Source organism: Oncorhynchus keta, chromosome 28, assembly GCF_023373465.1.
Source record: "Oncorhynchus keta strain PuntledgeMale-10-30-2019 chromosome 28, Oket_V2, whole genome shotgun sequence".
NCBI classification, from domain to species: Eukaryota; Metazoa; Chordata; class Actinopteri; order Salmoniformes; family Salmonidae; genus Oncorhynchus; species Oncorhynchus keta.
Window position 1 is genome coordinate 78195704 of NC_068448.1, and position 19941 is coordinate 78215644.

Genomic DNA, 19941 nt, shown 5'->3' on the forward strand with positions numbered 1-19941 from the left:
CTAGGTATACTGGACAGCAGACTGACCCAGCCCTAGGTATACTGTAGACTGACCCAGCCCTAGGTATACTGCACTGTAGACTGACCCAGCCCTAGGTATACTGCACTGTAGACTGACCCAGCCCTAGGTATACTGGACAGCAGACTGACCCAGCCCTGGGTATACTGCACTGTAGACTGACCCAGCCCTAGGTATACTGTAGACTGGCCCAGCCCTAGGTATACTGCACTGTAGACTGACCCAGTATACTGGACAGCAGACTGACCCAGCCCTAGGTATACTGTAGACTGACCCAGCCCTAGGTATACTGTAGACTGACCCAGCCCTAGGTATACTGTAGACTGACCCAGCCCTGGGTATACTGTACTGTAGACTGACCCAGCCTGGGTATACTGTACTGTAGACTGACCCAGCCCTAGGTATACTGTAGGCTGATCCAGCCCTAGGTATACTGCACTGTAGACTGACCCAGCCCTAGGTATACTGGACAGCAGACTGACCCAGCCCTAGGTATACTGTACTGTAGACTGACCCAGCCCTAGGTATACTGTAGACTGACCCAGCCCTAGGTATACTGTAGACTGACCCAGCCCTGGGTATACTGTAGACTGACCCAGCCCTAGGTATACTGTAGACTGACCCAGCCCTGGGTACACTGCACTGTATACTGACCCAGCCCTAGGCATACTGTACTGTAGACTGATCCAGCCCTGGGTATACTGTAGACTGACCCAGCCCTAGGTATACTGTAGACTGACCCAGCCCTAGGTATACTGTAGACTGACCCAGCCCTGGGTATACTGTAGACTGACCCAGCCCTGGATACACTGCACTGTATACTGATCCAGCCCTAGGCATACTGCACTGTAGACTGACCCAGCCCTAGGTATACTGCACTGTAGACTGACCCAGCCCTGGGTATACTGCACTGTAGACTGACCCAGCCCTAGGTATACTGTAGACTGACCCAGCCCTGGGTATACTGTACTGTAGACTGACCCAGCACTGGGTATACTGCACTGTAGACTGACCCAGCCCTGGGTATACTGTACTGTAGACTGACCCAGCCCTAGGTATACTGTAGACTGACCCAGCCCTAGGCATACTGCACTGTAGACTGACCCAGCCCTAGGTATACTGTACAGTAGACTGACCCAGCCCTGGGCATACTGTTCTGTAGACTGATCCAGCCCTAGGTACACTGTACTGTAGACTGACCCAGCCCTGGGTATACTGTACTGTAGACTGACCCAGCTCTAGGTATACTGTAGACTGACCCAGCCCTGGGTATACTGTACAGTAGACTGACCCAGCTCTAGGTATACTGTAGACTGACCCAGCCCTAGGTATACTGTAGACTGACCCAGCCCTAGGTATACTGTAGACTGACCCAGCCCTAGGTATACTGTAGACTGACCCAGCCCTAGGTATACTGTACTGTAGACTGACCCAGCCCTGGGTATACTGCACTGTAGACTGACCCAGCCCTGGGTATACTGTACTGTAGACTGACCCAGCTCTAGGTATACTGTAGACTGACCCAGCCCTAGGTATACTGTAAAGTAGACTGACCCAGCTCTAGGTATACTGTACAGTAGACTGACCCAGCTCTAGGTATAGTGTACTGTAGACTGACCGAGCCCTGGGTATACTGTAGACTGACCCAGCCCTGGGTATACTGTACTGTAGACTGACCCAGCCCTAGGTATACTGCACTGTAGACTGACCCAGCCCTAGGTATACTGTAGACTGACCCAGCCCTGGGTATACTGTAGACTGACCCAGCCCTAGGTATACTGGACAGCAGACTGACACAGCCCTAGGTATACTGTAGACTGACCCAGCCCTAGGTATACTGCACTGTAGACTGACCCAGCCCTAGGTATACTGCACTGTAGACTGACCCAGCCCTAGGTATACTGGACAGCAGACTGACCCAGCCCTGGGTATACTGCACTGTAGACTGACCCAGCCCTAGGTTTACTGCCCCAGCCCTAGGTATACTGCACTGTAGACTGACCCAGTATACTGGACAGCAGACTGACCCAGCCCTAGGTATACTGTAGACTGACCCAGCCCTAGGTATACTGTAGACTGACCCAGCCCTAGGTATACTGTAGACTGACCCAGCCCTAGGTATACTGTAGACTGACCCAGCCCTAGGTATACTGTAGACTGACCCAGCCCTGGGTATACTGTACTGTAGACTGACCCAGCCTGGGTATACTGTACTGTAGACTGACCCAGCCCTAGGTATACTGTAGGCTGATCCAGCCCTAGGTATACTGCACTGTAGACTGACCCAGCCCTAGGTATACTGGACAGCAGACTGACCCAGCCCTAGGTATACTGTACTGTAGACTGACCCAGCCCTAGGTATACTGTAGACTGACCCAGCCCTAGGTATACTGTAGACTGACCCAGCCCTGGGTATACTGTAGACTGACCCAGCCCTAGGTATACTGTAGACTGACCCAGCCCTGGTACACTGCACTGTATACTGACCCAGCCCTAGGCATACTGTACTGTAGACTGATCCAGCCCTGGGTATACTGTAGACTGACCCAGCCCTAGGTATACTGTAGACTGACCCAGCCCTAGGTATACTGTAGACTGACCCAGCCCTGGGTATACTGAGACTGACCCAGCCCTGGATACACTGCACTGTATACTGATCCAGCCCTAGGCATACTGCACTGTAGACTGACCCAGCCCTAGGTATACTGCACTGTAGACTGACCCAGCCCTGGGTATACTGCACTGTAGACTGACCCAGCCCTAGGTATACTGTAGACTGACCCAGCCCTGGGTATACTGTACTGTAGACTGACCCAGCACTGGGTATACTGCACTGTAGACTGACCCAGCCCTGGGTATACTGTACTGTAGACTGACCCAGCCCTAGGTATACTGTAGACTGACCCAACCCTAGGCATACTGCACTGTAGACTGACCCAGCCCTAGGTATACTGTACAGTAGACTGACCCAGCCCTGGGCATACTGTTCTGTAGACTGATCCAGCCCTAGGTACACTGTACTGTAGACTGACCCAGCCCTGGGTATACTGTACTGTAGACTGACCCAGCTCTAGGTATACTGTAGATTGACCCAGCCCTGGGTATACTGTACAGTAGACTGACCCAGCTCTAGGTATACTGTAGACTGACCCAGCCCTAGGTATACTGTAGACTGACCCAGCCCTAGGTATACTGTAGACTGACCCAGCCCTAGGTATACTGTAGACTGACCCAGCCCTAGGTATACTGTACTGTAGACTGACCCAGCCCTGGGTATACTGCACTGTAGACTGACCCAGCCCTGGGTATACTGTACTGTAGACTGACCCAGCTCTAGGTATACTGTAGACTGACCCAGCCCTAGGTATACCGTAAAGTAGACTGACCCAGCTCTAGGTATACTGTACAGTAGACTGACCCAGCTCTAGGTATACTGTACTGTAGACTGACCGAGCCCTGGGTATACTGTAGACTGACCCAGCCCTGGGTATACTGTACTGTAGACTGACCCAGCCCTAGGTATACTGTAGACTGACCCAGCCCTGGGTATACTGTACTGTAGACTGACCCAGCCCTAGGTATACTGCACTGTAGACTGACCCAGCCCTGGGTATACTGTACAGTAGACTGACCCAGCTCTAGGTATACTGTACTGTAGACTGACCCAGCCCTAGGTATACTGTAGACTGACCCAGCCCTGGGTATACTGTACTGTAGACTGACCCAGCCCTAGGTATACTGCACTGTAGACTGACCCAGCCCTAGGTATACTGCACTGTAGACTGACCCAGCCCTGGGTATACTGTAGAGTAGACTGACCCAGCCCTAGGTGTACTGTACTGTAGACTGATCCAGCCCTAGGTATACTGTACTGCAGACTGACCCAGCCCTGGGTATATTGTACAGTAGACTGACCCAGCTCTAGATATACTGTACTGTAGACTGACCCAGCCCTAGGTAAACTGTACTGTAGACTGACCCAGCCCTAGGTACACTGTACTGTAGACTGACCCAGCCCTAGGCATACGGTAGACTGAACCAGCCCTAGGTATACTGTAGACTGACCCAGCCCTAGGTAAACTGTAGACTGACCCAGCCCTAGGTATACTGTAGACTGACCCAGCCCTAGGTATACTGTATTGTAGACTGACTCAGCCCTAGGCATGCTGTACTGTAGACTGACCCAGCCCTGGGTATACTGTACTGTAGACTGACCCAGCCCTAGGCATACTGTAGAGTAGACTGACCCAGCCCTAGGTATACTGTACTGTAGACTGACCCAGCCCTAGGTATACTGTAATGTAGACTGACCCAGCCCTAGGTATACTGTACTGTAGACTGACCCAGCCCTAGGTATACTGTACAGTAGACTGACCCAGCCCTGGGTATACTGTACAGTAGACTGACCCAGCCCTAGGTATACTGCAGAGTAGACTGACCCAGCCCTAGGCATACTGTACTGTAGACTGACCCAGCCCTAGGTATACTGTACTGTAGACTGATCCAGCCCTAGGTATACTGTAGACTGACCCAACCCTGGGTATACTGTACTGTAGACTGACCCAGCCCTAGGCATACTGTAGACTGACCCAGCCCTAGGTATACTGTAGACTGACCCAGCCCTAGGTATACTGTACTGTAGACTGACCCAGCCCTAGGCATACTGTACTGTAGACTGACCCAGCCCTAGGTATACTGTACTGTAGACTGATCCAGCCCTAGGTATACGGTAGACTGACCCAGCCCTGGGTATACTGTACTGTAGACTGACCCAGCCCTAGGCATACTGTAGACTGACCCAGCCCTGGGTATACTGTACTGTAGACTGACCCAGCCCTAGGCATACTGTAGAGTAGACTGATCCAGCCCTAGGTATACTGTACTGTAGACAGACCCAGCCCTGGGTATACTGTAGACTGACCCAGCCCTAGGTATACTGTACTGTAGACTGACCCAGCCCTAGGTATACTGTACAGTAGACAGACCCAGCCCTAGGTATACTGTAGACCGACCCAGCCCTAGGTATACTGTACAGTAGACTGACCCAGCCCTAGGTATACTGTAGATTGACCTAGCCCTAGGTATACTGTAGACTGACCCAGCCCTAGGCATACTGTAGACTGACCCAGCCCTAGGTATACTGTAGATTGACCTAGCCCTAGGTATACTGTAGACTGACCCAGCCCTAGGCATACTGTAGACTGACCCAGCCCTAGGCATACTGTAGACTGACCCAGCCCTAGGCATACTGTAAACTGACCCAGCCCTAGGCATACTGTAGACTGACCCAGCCCTAGGCATACTGTAGACTGACCCAGCCCTAGGCATACTGTAGACTGACCCAGCCCTAGGTATACTGTAGACAGACCCAGCCCTAGGTATACTGTAGACTGACCCAGCCCTAGGTATACTGTAGACTGACCCAGCCCTAGGTATACTGTAGACTGACCCAGCCCTGGGTATACTGTACTGTAGACTGACCCAGCACTGGGTATACTGCACTGTAGACTGACCCAGCCCTGGGTATACTGTACTGTAGACTGACCCAGCCCTAGGTATACTGTAGACTGACCCAGCCCTAGGCATACTGCACTGTAGACTGACCCAGCCCTAGGTATACTGTACAGTAGACTGACCCAGCCCTGGGCATACTGTTCTGTAGACTGATCCAGCCCTAGGTACACTGTACTGTAGACTGACCCAGCCCTGGGTATACTGTACTGTAGACTGACCCAGCTCTAGGTATACTGTAGACTGACCCAGCCCTGGGTATACTGTACAGTAGACTGACCCAGCTCTAGGTATACTGTAGACTGACCCAGCCCTAGGTATACTGTAGACTGACCCAGCCCTAGGTATACTGTAGACTGACCCAGCCCTAGGTATACTGTAGACTGACCCAGCCCTAGGTATACTGTACTGTAGACTGACCCAGCCCTGGGTATACTGCACTGTAGACTGACCCAGCCCTGGGTATACTGTACTGTAGACTGACCCAGCTCTAGGTATACTGTAGACTGACCCAGCCCTAGGTATACTGTAAAGTAGACTGACCCAGCTCTAGGTATACTGTACAGTAGACTGACCCAGCTCTAGGTATACTGTACTGTAGACTGACCCAGCCCTGGGTATACTGTAGACTGACCCAGCCCTGGGTATACTGTACTGTAGACTGACCCAGCCCTAGGTATACTGTAGACTGACCCAGCCCTGGGTATACTGTACTGTAGACTGACCCAGCCCTAGGTATACTGCACTGTAGACTGACCCAGCCCTGGGTATACTGTACAGTAGACTGACCCAGCCCTAGGTAAACTGTACTGTAGACTGACCCAGCCCTAGGTACACTGTACTGTAGACTGACCCAGCCCTAGGCATACGGTAGACTGAACCAGCCCTAGGTATACTGTATTGTAGACTGACCCAGCCCTAGGCATGCTGTACTGTAGACTGACCCAGCCCTGGGTATACTGTACTGTAGACTGACCCAGCCCTAGGCATACTGTAGAGTAGACTGACCCAGCCCTAGGTATACTGTACTGTAGACTGACCCAGCCCTAGGTATACTGTAATGTAGACTGACCCAGCCCTAGGTATACTGTACTGTAGACTGACCCAGCCCTAGGTATACTGTACAGTAGACTGACCCAGCCCTAGGTATACTGTACAGTAGACTGACCCAGCCCTAGGTATACTGCAGAGTAGACTGACCCAGCCCTAGGCATACTGTACTGTAGACTGACCCAGCCCTAGGTATACTGTACTGTAGACTGATCCAGCCCTAGGTATACTGTAGACTGACCCAACCCTGGGTATACTGTACTGTAGACTGACCCAGCCCTAGGCATACTGTAGACTGACCCAGCCCTAGGTATACTGTACTGTAGACTGACCCAGCCCTAGGCATACTGTACTGTAGACTGACCCAGCCCTAGGTATACTGTACTGTAGACTGATCCAGCCCTAGGTATACGGTAGACTGACCCAGCCCTGGGTATACTGTACTGTAGACTGACCCAGCCCTAGGCATACTGTAGACTGACCCAGCCCTGGGTATACTGTACTGTAGACTGACCCAGCCCTAGGCATACTGTAGAGTAGACTGATCCAGCCCTAGGTATACTGTACTGTAGACAGACCCAGCCCTGGGTATACTGTAGACTGACCCAGGCGTAGGTATACTGTACTGTAGACTGACCCAGCCCTAGGTATACTGTACAGTAGACAGACCCAGCCCTAGGTATACTGTAGACCGACCCAGCCCTAGGTATACTGTACAGTAGACTGACCCAGCCCTAGGTATACTGTAGATTGACCTAGCCCTAGGTATACTGTAGACTGACCCAGCCCTAGGCATACTGTAGACTGACCCAGCCCTAGGTATACTGTAGATTGACCTAGCCCTAGGTATACTGTAGACTGACCCAGCCCTAGGCATACTGTAGACTGAACCAGCCCTAGGCATACTGACTGACCCAGCCCTAGGCATACTGTAGACTGACCCAGCCCTAGGCATACTGTAGACTGACCCAGCCCTAGGCATACTGTAGACTGACCCAGCCCTAGGTATACTGTAGACAGACCCAGCCCTAGGTATACTGTAGACTGACCCAGCCCTAGGTATACTGTAGACTGACCCAGCCCTAGGTATACTGTAGACTGACCCAGCCCTAGGCATACTGTAGACTGACCCAGCCCTAGGCATACTGTAGACTGACCCAGCCCTAGGTATACTGTAGACAGACCCAGCCCTAGGTATACTGTAGACTGACCCAGCCCTAGGTATACTGTAGACTGACCCAGCCCTAGGTATACTGTAGACTGACCCAGCCCTAGGTATACTGACCCAGCCCTAGGCATACTGTAGACTGACCCAGCCCTAGGTATACTGTAGACAGACCCAGCCCTAGGCATACTGTAGACTGACCCAGCCCTAGGTATACTGTAGACAGACCCAGCCCTAGGTATACTGTAGATTGACCTAGCCCTAGGTATACTGTAGACTGACCCAGCCCTAGGTATACTGTAGACTGACCCAGCCCTAGGTATACTGTAGACTGACCCAGCCCTAGGCATACTGTAGACTGACCCAGCCCTAGGCATACTGTAGACTGACCCAGCCCTAGGCATACTGTAGACTGACCCAGCCCTAGGTATACTGTAGACAGACCCAGCCCTAGGTATACTGTAGACTGACCCAGCCCTAGGTATACTGTAGACTGACCCAGCCCTAGGCATACTGTAGACTGACCCAGCCCTGGGTATACTGTACTGTAGACTGACCCAGCTCTAGGTATACCGTAGACTGACCCAGCCCTAGGTATACTGTAAAGTAGACTGACCCAGCCCTAGGTATACTGTAATGTAGACTGACCCAGCCCTAGGTATACTGTACAGTAGACAGACCCAGCCCTAGGTACACTGTAGACCGACCCAGCCCTAGGTATACTGTAGATTGACCTAGCCCTAGGTATACTGTAGACTGACCCAGCCCTAGGCATACTGTAGACTGACCCAGCCCTAGGTATACTGTAGACTGACCCAGCCCTAGGCATACTGTAGACTGACCCAGCCCTAGGTATACTGTAGACTGACCCAGCCCTAGGTATACTGTAGATTGACCTAGCCCTAGGTATACTGTAGACTGACCCAGCCCTAGGCATACTGTAGACTGACCCAGCCCTGGGTATACTGTACTGTAGACTGACCCAGCCCTAGGCATACTGTAGAGTAGACTGACCCAGCCCTAGGTATACTGTACTGTAGACTGACCCAGCCCTAGGTATACTGTAATGTAGACTGACCCAGCCCTAGGTATACTGTACTGTAGACTGACCCAGCCCTAGGTATACTGTACAGTAGACTGACCCAGCCCTAGGTATACTGTACAGTAGACTGACCCAGCCCTAGGTATACTGCAGAGTAGACTGACCCAGCCCTAGGCATACTGTACTGTAGACTGACCCAGCCCTAGGTATACTGTACTGTAGACTGATCCAGCCCTAGGTATACTGTAGACTGACCCAACCCTGGGTATACTGTACTGTAGACTGACCCAGCCCTAGGCATACTGTAGACTGACCCAGCCCTAGGTATACTGTACTGTAGACTGACCCAGCCCTAGGCATACTGTACTGTAGACTGACCCAGCCCTAGGTATACTGTACTGTAGACTGATCCAGCCCTAGGTATACGGTATACTGGGTATACTGTACTGTAGACTGACCCAGCCCTAGGCATACTGTAGACTGACCCAGCCCTGGGTATACTGTACTGTAGACTGACCCAGCCCTAGGCATACTGTAGAGTAGACTGATCCAGCCCTAGGTATACTGTACTGTAGACAGACCCAGCCCTGGGTATACCGTAGACTGACCCAGCCCTAGGTATACTGTACTGTAGACTGACCCAGCCCTAGGTATACTGTACAGTAGACAGACCCAGCCCTAGGTATACTGTAGACCGACCCAGCCCTAGGTATACTGTACAGTAGACTGACCCAGCCCTAGGTATACTGTAGATTGACCTAGCCCTAGGTATACTGTAGACTGACCCAGCCCTAGGCATACTGTAGACTGACCCAGCCCTAGGTATACTGTAGATTGACCTAGCCCTAGGTATACTGTAGACTGACCCAGCCCTAGGCATACTGTAGACTGAACCAGCCCTAGGCATACTGTAGACTGACCCAGCCCTAGGCATACTGTAGACTGACCCAGCCCTAGGCATACTGTAGACTGACCCAGCCCTAGGCATACTGTAGACTGACCCAGCCCTAGGTATACTGTAGACAGACCCAGCCCTAGGTATACTGTAGACTGACCCAGCCCTAGGTATACTGTAGACTGACCCAGCCCTAGGTATACTGTAGACTGACCCAGCCCTAGGCATACTGTAGACTGACCCAGCCCTAGGCATACTGTAGACTGACCCAGCCCTAGGTATACTGTAGACAGACCCAGCCCTAGGTATACTGTAGACTGACCCAGCCCTAGGTATACTGTAGACTGACCCAGCCCTAGGTATACTGTAGACTGACCCAGCCCTAGGTATACCGTAGACTGACCCAGCCCTAGGCATACTGTAGACTGACCCAGCCCTAGGTATACTGTAGACAGACCCAGCCCTAGGCATACTGTAGACTGACCCAGCCCTAGGTATACTGTAGACAGACCCAGCCCTAGGTATACTGTAGATTGACCTAGCCCTAGGTATACTGTAGACTGACCCAGCCCTAGGTATACTGTAGACTGACCCAGCCCTAGGTATACTGTAGACTGACCCAGCCCTAGGCATACTGTAGACTGACCCAGCCCTAGGCATACTGTAGACTGACCCAGCCCTAGGCATACTGTAGACTGACCCAGCCCTAGGTATACTGTAGACAGACCCAGCCCTAGGTATACTGTAGACTGACCCAGCCCTAGGTATACTGTAGACTGACCCAGCCCTAGGTATACTGTAGACTGACCCAGCCCTAGGCATACTGTAGACTGACCCAGCCCTGGGTATACTGTACTGTAGACTGACCCAGCTCTAGGTATACCGTAGACTGACCCAGCCCTAGGTATACTGTAAAGTAGACTGACCCAGCCCTAGGTATACTGTAATGTAGACTGACCCAGCCCTAGGTATACTGTACAGTAGACAGACCCAGCCCTAGGTACACTGTAGACCGACCCAGCCCTAGGTATACTGTAGATTGACCTAGCCCTAGGTATACTGTAGACTGACCCAGCCCTAGGCATACTGTAGACTGACCCAGCCCTAGGTATACTGTAGACTGACCCAGCCCTAGGCATACTGTAGACTGACCCAGCCCTAGGTATACTGTAGACTGACCCAGCCCTAGGTATACTGTAGATTGACCTAGCCCTAGGTATACTGTAGACTGACCCAGCCCTAGGCATACTGTAGACTGACCCAGCCCTAGGCATACTCACCCAGGCTCTTGGGCAGCAGGTTCTTGATGAACTCAGCGTGGTCTCCTACGTGCAGGACACTGTAGATGCTGGTGTTCATCAGCTCCTCCTGGTTATACAGCAGGTACTGGGTCACGTTCTCTGACACAAACACAATGTTACCCTCCATATTCACCACGAAGAAGAACCCGTCCAGGGCCTGGAGGGGGAAGGGGGGAGAAAAATAATAGACTTATATTTAATCGTTGACTGATTGTTTTCTTCAACTTTCTAGCTTTTCAAAATATCTACAAGAGACCAAAGGAGAGGGAGAGGTTTTAGTAGAGAGCAAGGGAGAGGGAGAGGTTTTAGTAGAGACCAAGGAAGAGGAAGAGGTTTGAGTAGAGACCAAGGGAGAGGAAGAGTTTTGAGTAGAGAGCATGGGAGAGGAGGTTTGAGAGGGAGAGGTTTTAGAGAGATCAAGGGAGAGGAAGAGGTTTTAGTAGAGACCAAGGGAGAGGAAGAGGTTTGAGTAGAGAGCATGGGAGAGGGAGAGGTTTGAGTAGAGACCCAAGGGAGAGGGAGAGGTTTGAGTAGAGACCAAGGGAGAGGGAGAGGTTTGAGTAGAGCCCAAGGGAGAGGAGGTTTGAGTAGAGCCCAAGGGAGAGGGAGAGGTTTGAGTAGAGACCAAGAAAGAGGGAGAGGTTTGAGTAGAGACCAAGGGAGAGGAGGTTTGAGTAGAGACCAAGGGAGAGGAGATTTGAGTAGAGACCCAAGGGAGGGGGAGAGGTTTGAGTAGAGACCAAGGGAGAGGAAGAGGTTTGAGTAGAGACCAAGGGAGAGGAAGAGGTTTTAGTAGAGAGCAAGGGAGAGGAAGAGGTTTGAGTAGAGACCAAGGGAGAGGAAGAGGTTTGAGTAGAGAGCATGGGAGAGGGAGAGGTTTGAGTAGAGACCCAATGGAGAGGGAGAGGTTTGAGTAGAGACCAAGGGAGAGGGAGAGGTTTGAGTAGAGACCAAGGGAGAGGAGGTTTGAGTAGAGCCCAAGGGAGAGGAGGTTTTAGTAGAGACCAAGGGAGAGGAGGTTTGAGTAGAGACCAAGGGAGAGGAGATTTGAGTAGAGACCCAAGGGAGGGGGAGAGGTTTGAGTAGAGACCAAGGGAGAGGGGGCGAGGTTTGAGTAGAGACCAAGGGAGAGGGAGAGGTTTGAGTAGAGACCAAGGGAGAGGGAGAGGTTTGAGTAGAGACCAAGGGAGAGGGAGAGGTTTGAGTAGAGACCAAGGGAGAGGGAGAGGTTTGAGTAGAGACCAAGGGAGAGGGAGAGGTTTGAGTAGAGACCAAGGAAGAGGGAGAGGTTTGAGTAGAGTGGTCTCCAGATTCAGCAGGGTATTTAAACTAAAAAAAGACATTGTCTGTACCTCAAATGGCTTCACATTCCCTTTACAGTGAACTACATGTGAGCTGGGCCCATAGGCTTTAGTCAAAAGTAGGGGAAAGGGTGCCACATCAGACACAGACGTAGACTCGATGGATCACTCTGAGAAATGACCTTTGACCTCGCTAGCTGAACAACGGAACGTTACAGGAAATGTACAAAACAATACCCCTTAATAAAACCAACACAAATGACCTGCTAATTGTTGTGTTCATAGAAAGCGACAGGGGTGGGATATTTACGATAGCTTTGTTACCAACGCCTGAGAGTTAATGGACTGCACTGGGTGACTATGGTGGCAGAGGGGGGAGGGAGGGGAGAGAGAGGGGGACAGACAGAGAGACAGAGACACAGAGGGAGAGAGAGAGAGGGGGACAGACAGAGACACAGAGGGAGAGAGAGACAGAGAGAGAGAGAGAGAGAGAGAGAGAGAGAGAGAGAGAGAGAGAGAGAGAGAGAGAGAGAGAGAGAGGGAGAGAGAGAGAGAGAGGGAGAGGGAGAGAGAGAGAGAAGTAGGCAGTGAAGTATGGGGTTCAATCTCTAATAATGAATTTACGAAATGGGACAAACATCCAATTGAAATACTGCATGCAGAGTTTTGCAAGACTGTATTGCAAGTGCAAAGAAAAACTCCAACTAACGCATGTAGAGCAGAACTGGGCCAATACCCCTCATTCAAATAGAAAAAAAGAGCCATCAAATTTTACAACCACATAAAAACAAGTGACCCCAAAACATTCCATCACACAGCTCTACAATGTCAAGAGATGAAACAAGAGAAGAGTCCCCTCAGCCAGCTGGTTCTGAGGCTCAGTTCACCAACCCAAACCAACCCCATAGAGCCTCAGGACAGCACTCAGAAAATCTGGCCCAACCAAATCATCACAAAACGAAAAGAAACATATATCAGCTATTGGAAAGACACCACAACAAATCAAAGTAAACCTCGATGCTATTTGTCTCTAAACAGACAGTACTTGGTGGCAGACTATCTGACCACTGTGACTGATAGAGAACTGAGGAAAACATTGACTAGGTACAGACTCAGTGAGCACAGTCTGGCTATAGAGACCGGTCGTCACAGACAAACCTGGCTGCCCAGAGAGGACAGTCTGGCTATAGAGACCGGTCGTCACAGACAAACCTGGCTGCCCAGAGAGGACAGTCTGGCTATAGAGACCGGTCGTCACAGACAAACCTGGCTGCCCAGAGAGGACAGTCTGACTATAGAGACCGGTCGTCACAGACAAACCTGGCTGCCCAGAGAGGACAGTCTGGCTATAGAGACCGGTCGTCACAGACAAACCTGGCTGCCCAGAGAGGACAGTCTGGCTATAGAGACCGGTCGTCACAGACAAACCTGGCTGCCCAGAGAGGACAGTCTGGCTATAGAGACCGGTCGTCACAGACAAACCTGGCTGCCCAGAGAGGTCAGTCTGGCTATAGAGACCGGTCGTCACAGACCAACCTGGCTGCCCAGAGAGGACAGTCTGGCTATAGAGACCGGTCGTCACAGACAAACCTGGCTGCCCAGAGAGGACAGTCTGGCTATAGAGACCGGTCGTCACAGACCAACCTGGCTGCCCAGAGAGGACAGTCTGGCTATAGAGACCGGTCGTCACAGACCAACCTGGCTGCCCAGAGAGGACAGGCTGTGCTCACTCTGCTCCAGGGGAGACAGAGCTGCATTTCCTATTACACTGTGACAAATACTCAGACCAAAGAGAATATTTCTTTCCCAAAATGATAATTCAATAGAAGGAATTTGAAACTATAAAAGATGAAGAAAAAATCAAATATTTATTGGGTGAAAAGCCAAAATGTGCAGTTTTGGCAGCCAAATATGTGTCCTTCTGCCACAACCTGAGGGACAGCCAGTGAAAAGTGCAAAGTAATGTTGATAATATCCTTTTTGTTTTGTCTTTCACACCACGTCATGTATCGCCTCAGTCATGTTGACACTGGTCTACTACCAGGTCATGTGTCTTCTCAGTCATGTTGACACTGGTCTTCTACCAGGTCATGTGTCTTCTCAGTCATGTTGACACTGGTCTACTACCAGGTCATGTGTCTTCTCAGTCATGTTGACACTGGTCTACTACCAGGTCATGTGTCTTCTCAGTCATGTTGACACTGGTCTACTACCAGGTCATGTGTCTTCTCAGTCATGTTGACACTGGTCTACTACCAGGTCATGTGTCTTCTCAGTCATGTTGACACTGGTCTACTACCAGGTCATGTGTCTTCTCAGTATTGTTGACACTGGTCTACTACCAGGTCATGTGTCTTCTCAGTCATGTTGACACTGGTCTACTACCAGGTCATGTGTCTTCTCAGTCATGTTGACACTGGTCTACTACCAGGTCATGTGTCTTCTCAGTATTGTTGACACTGGTCTACTACAAGGTCATGTGTCTTCTCAGTCGTGTTGACACTGGTCTACTACCGGGTCATGTGTCTTCTCAGTCGTGTTGACACTGGTCCACTACCAGGTCATGTGTCTACTCAGTCATGTTGACACTGGTTCTTCTACCAGGTCATGTGTCTTCTCAGTCATGTTGACACTGGTCTACTACCAGGTCATGTGTCTTCTCAGTCATGTTGACACTGGTCTACTACCAGGTCATGTGTCTTCTCAGTCATGTTGACACTGGTCTACTACCAGGTCATGTGTCTTCTCAGTCATGTTGACACTGGTCTACTACCAGGTCATGTGTCTTCTCAGTATTGTTGACACTGGTCTTCTACCAGGTCATGTGTCTTCTCAGTCATGTTGACACTGGTCTACTACCAGGTCATGTGTCTTCTCAGTCATGTTGACACTGGTCTACTACCAGGTCATGTGTCTTCTCAGTCATGTTGACACTGGTCTACTACCAGGTCATGTGTCTTCTCAGTATTGTTGACACTGGTCTACTACAAGGTCATGTGTCTTCTCAGTCGTGTTGACACTGGTCTACTACCGGGTCATGTGTCTTCTCAGTCGTGTTGACACTGGTCCACTACCAGGTCATGTGTCTACTCAGTCATGTTGACACTGGTTCTTCTACCAGGTCATGTGTCTTCTCAGTCATGTTGACACTGGTCTACTACCAGGTCATGTGTCTTCTCAGTCATGTTGACACTGGTCTACTACCAGGTCATGTGTCTTCTCAGTATTGTTGACACTGGTCTTCTACCAGGTCATGTGTCTTCTCAGTCATGTTGACACTGGTCTACTACCAGGTCATGTGTCTTCTCAGTCATGTTGACACTGGTCTACTACCAGGTCATGTGTCTTCTCAGTCATGTTGACACTGGTCTACTACCAGGTCATGTGTCTTCTCAGTATTGTTGACACTGGTCTACTACAAGGTCATGTGTCTTCTCAGTCGTGTTGACACTGGTCTACTACCGGGTCATGTGTCTTCTCAGTCGTGTTGACACTGGTCCACTACCAGGTCATGTGTCTTCTCAGTCGTGTTGACACTGGTCTACTACCGGGTCATGTGTCTACTCAGTCATGTTGACACTGGTTCTTCTACCAGGTCATGTGTCTTCTCAGTCATGTTGACACTGGTTCTTCTACCAGGTCATGTGTCTTCTCAGTCATGTTGACACTGGTCTACTACCAGGTCATGTGTCTTCTCAGTCATGTTGACACTGGTCTACTACCAGGTCATGTGTCTTCTCAGTCATGTTGACACTGGTCTACTACCAAGTCATGTGTCTTCTCAGTCATGTTGACACTGGTTCTTCTACCAGGTCATGTGTCTTCTCAGTCATGTTGACACTGGTCTACTACCGGGTCATGTGTCTTCTCAGTCATGTTGAGACTGGTCTACAACCAGGTCATGTGTCTTCTCAGTCATGTTGACACTGGTCTACTACCAGGTCATGTGTCTTCTCAGTATTGTTGACACTGGTCTACTACCAGGTCATGTGTCTTCTCAGTCATGTTGACACTGGTCTACTACCATTGCTGTAATGTATTGTTGTTCTCATTAATATTGTTGTTGTAGTTGTTGTTAATGGTAATACCCTGTCCACTACTACTAGCAGTATTGCTGTTGGTCCCACCATTTATTTAAATATATACATTTTACATATAAATAATATATTTTTATTTTTCGATATGTATACTTTGACAATGTAAGTAATAATGAACTTGCCATGTCAATAAAGTCAATTGAATTGAATTGAGAGAGAGTTGGAGAAAGAGACAGAGAGAGAGTTGGAGAAAGAGACAGAGAGAGAGTTGGAGAAAGAGACAGTAAGAGAGTTGGAGAAAGAGAGAGAGAGAGAGAGAGAGAGAGAGAGAGAGAGAGAGAGAGAGAGAGAGAGAAAGTGAGAGAGTTGGAGAAAGAGAGAGAGAGAGTTGGAGAAAGAGACAGAGAGAGTTGGAGAAAGAGACAGAGAGAGTTGGAGAAAGAGACAGAGAGAGTTGGAGAAAGAGACGGAGAGAGAGAGTTGGAGAAAGAGAGAGAGTTGGAGAAAGAGTTGGAGAGAGAGAGAGAGAGAGAGAGAGAGAGAGAGAGAGAGAGAGAGAGAGAGAGAGAGAGAGAGAAAGTGAGAGAGTTGGAGAAAGAGAGAGAGAGAGTTGGAGAAAGAGACAGAGAGAGTTGGAGAAAGAGACAGAGAGAGTTGGAGAAAGAGACAGAGAGAGTTGGAGAAAGAGACAGAGAGAGAGAGTTGGAGAAAGAGACGGAGAGAGAGAGTTGGAGAAAGAGAGAGAGTTGGAGAAAGAGTTGGAGAAAGAGACATAGAGAGAGAGTTGGAGAAAGAGACGGAGAGAGAGAGTTGGAGAAAGAGACAGAGAGACATAGTTGGAGAAAGAGACAGAGAGAGAGTTGGAGAAAGAGAGAGAGTTGGAGAAAGAGACAGAGAGAGAGTTGGAGAAAGAGACGGAGAGAGAGTTGGAGAAAGAGACAGAGAGAGAGAGTTGGAGAAAAAGACAGAGAGAGAGAGTTGGAGAAAGAGACAGAGAGAGAGAGTTGGAGAAAGAGAGAGAGAGACAGTTGTGTGAAAATAACTAACCATCCAGTAACAGCCACAGTCCCATGCCCTGCGTCATACAATATAGCTCATCTATCCCTTATGAACAATGTCATTATCATCACATAGAAAGGCTCTGCTCCTGTCTCTGGTTCTGTCTCTGGTTCTGCTCCTGTCTCTGCTCCTGTCTCTGGTTCTGTCTCTGGTTCTGCTCCTGTCTCTGGTTCTGTCTCTGGTTCTGCTCCTGTCTCTGGTTCTGTCTCTGGTTCTGTCTCTGGTTCTGTCTCTGCTCTTGTCTCTGCTCTTGTCTCTGGTTCTGTGTCTGCTCTTGTCTCTGGTTCTGTCTCTGCTCTTGTCTCTGGTTCTGTGTCTGCTCTTGTCTCTGGTTCTGTGTCTGCTCTTGTCTCTGGTTCTGTCTCTGCTCTTGTCTCTGGTTCTGTGTCTGCTCTTGTCTCTGGTTCTGTCTCTGCTCTTGTCTCTGGTTCTGTGTCTGCTCTTGTCTCTGGTTCTGTGTCTGCTCTTGTCTCTGCTCTTGTCTCTGGTTCTGTGTCTGCTCTTGTCTCTGGTTCTGTCTCTGCTCCTGTCTCTGCTCTTGTCTCTGCTCCTGTCTCTGCTCTTGTCTCTGGTTCTGTCTCTGGTTCTGCTCCTGTCTCTGGTTCTGTGTCTGCTCTTGTCTCTGGTTCTGTCTCTGCTCCTGTCTCTGCTCCTGTCTCTGCTCCTGTCTCTGCTCCTGTCTCTGCTCTTGTCTCTGGTTCTGTCTCTGGTTCTGCTCCTGTCTCTGGTTCTGTGTCTGCTCTTGTCTCTGGTTCTGTCTCTGGTTCTGCTCCTGTCTCTGTCTCTGCTCCTGTCTCTGGTTCTGCTCCTGTCTCTGGTTCTGCTCCTGTCTCTGCTCCTGTCTCTGGTTCTGTGTCTGCTCCTGTCTCTGGTTCTATCTCAGCTCCTGTCTCTGCTCCTGTCTCTGGTTCTGTCTCTGGTTCTGTCTCTGCTCCTGTCTCTGGTTCTGTCTCTACTCCTGTCTCTGTCTCTGCTCCTGTCTCTGGTTCTGTCTCTGCTCCTGTCTCTGGTTCTGTCTCTACTCCTGTCTCTGTCTCTGCTCCTGTCTCTGGTTCTGTCTCTGGTCCTGTCTCTGTCTCTGGTCCTGTCTCTGGTCCTGTCTCTGGTTCTGTCTCTGTCTCCGCTCCTGTCTCTGTCTCTGCTCCTGTCTATGGTTCTGTCTCTACTCCTGTCTCTGTCTCTGCTCCTGTCTCTGCTCCTGTCTCTGCTCCTGTCTCTGGTTCTGTCTCTGGTTCTGTCTCTGGTTCTGTCTCTGCTCCTGTCTCTGGTCCTGTCTCTGGTTCTGTCTCTGCTCCTGTCTTTGGTCCTGTCTCTGGTTCTGTCTCTGCTCCTGTCTCTGGTTCTGTCTCTGGTTCTGTCTCTGGTTCTGTCTCTGGTTCTGTCTCTGCTCCTGTCTCTGCTCCTGTCTCTGGTTCTGTCTCTGGTTCTGTCTCTGGTTCTGTCTCTGCTCCTGTCTCTGTCTCTGCTCCTGTCTCTGTCTCTGCTCCTGTCTCTGTCTCTGCTCCTGTCTCTGTCTCTGCTCCTGTCTCTGGTTCTGTCTCTGGTTCTGTCTCTGGTTCTGTCTCTGCTCCTGTCTCTGTCTCTGCTCCTGTCTCTGTCTCTGCTCCTGTCTCTGTCTCTGCTCCTGTCTCTGCTCCTGTCTCTGGTTCTGTCTCTGGTTCTGTCTCTGCTCCTGTCTCTGTCTCTGCTCCTGTCTCTGCTCCTGTCTCTGCTCCTGTCTCTGCTCCTGTCTCTGTCTCTGCTCCTGTCTCTGCTCCTGTCTCTGCTCCTGTCTCTGGTTCTGTCTCTGGTTCTGTCTCTGGTTCTGTCTCTGCTCCTGTCTCTGGTTCTGTCTCTGGTTCTGTCTCTGGTTCTGTCTCTGCTCCTGTCTCTGTCTCTGCTCCTGTCTCTGTCTCTGCTCCTGTCTCTGGTTCTGTCTCTGCTCCTGTCTCTGGTCCTGTCTCTGGTCCTGTCTCTGTCTCTGGTCCTGTCTCTGCTCCTGTCTCTGCTCCTGTCTCTGCTCCTGTCTCTGCTCCTGTCTCTGTCTCTGCTCCTGTCTCTGTCTCTGCTCCTGTCTCTGCTCCTGTCTCTGCTCCTGTCTCTGCTCCTGTCTCTGTCTCTGCTCCTGTCTCTGCTCCTGTCTCTGCTCCTGTCTCTGCTCCTGTCTCTGCTCCTGTCTCTGGTTCTGTCTCTGCTCCTGTCTCTGGTTCTGTCTCTGCTCCTGTCTCTGCTCCTGTCTCTGCTCCTGTCTCTGTCTCTGCTCCTGTCTCTGCTCCTGTCTCTGCTCCTGTCTCTGCTCCTGTCTCTGCTCCTGTCTCTGTCTCTGCTCCTGTCTCTGGTCCTGTCTCTGGTCCTGTCTCTGCTCCTGTCTCTGCTCCTGTCTCTGGTCCTGTCTCTGGTCCTGTCTCTGGTCCTGTCTCTGTCTCTGCTCCTGTCTCTGGTCCTGTCTCTGCTCCTGTCTCTGTCTCTGCTCCTGTCTCTGTCTCTGCTCCTGTCTCTGCTCCTGTCTCTGCTCCTGTCTCTGTCTCTGGTCCTGTCTCTGTCTCTGCTCCTGTCTCTGCTCCTGTCTCTGTCTCTGGTCCT

General features: G+C 50.7%; 1 protein-coding gene across 1 annotated transcript in view; it reads right to left on the reverse strand.

Annotated features, from left to right (window-relative positions):
- The window catches only part of LOC118382809 (nuclear receptor coactivator 2-like), a 248574-nt gene that overhangs the window by 106909 nt on the left and 121724 nt on the right, over positions 1 to 19941 (reverse strand). Inside the window, exon 5 of the mRNA XM_052484032.1 lies at positions 10962 to 11139. Within this exon, the coding sequence (XP_052339992.1) occupies positions 10962 to 11139 (178 nt within the window). The remainder of the gene's footprint in view (positions 1 to 10961; positions 11140 to 19941) is intronic.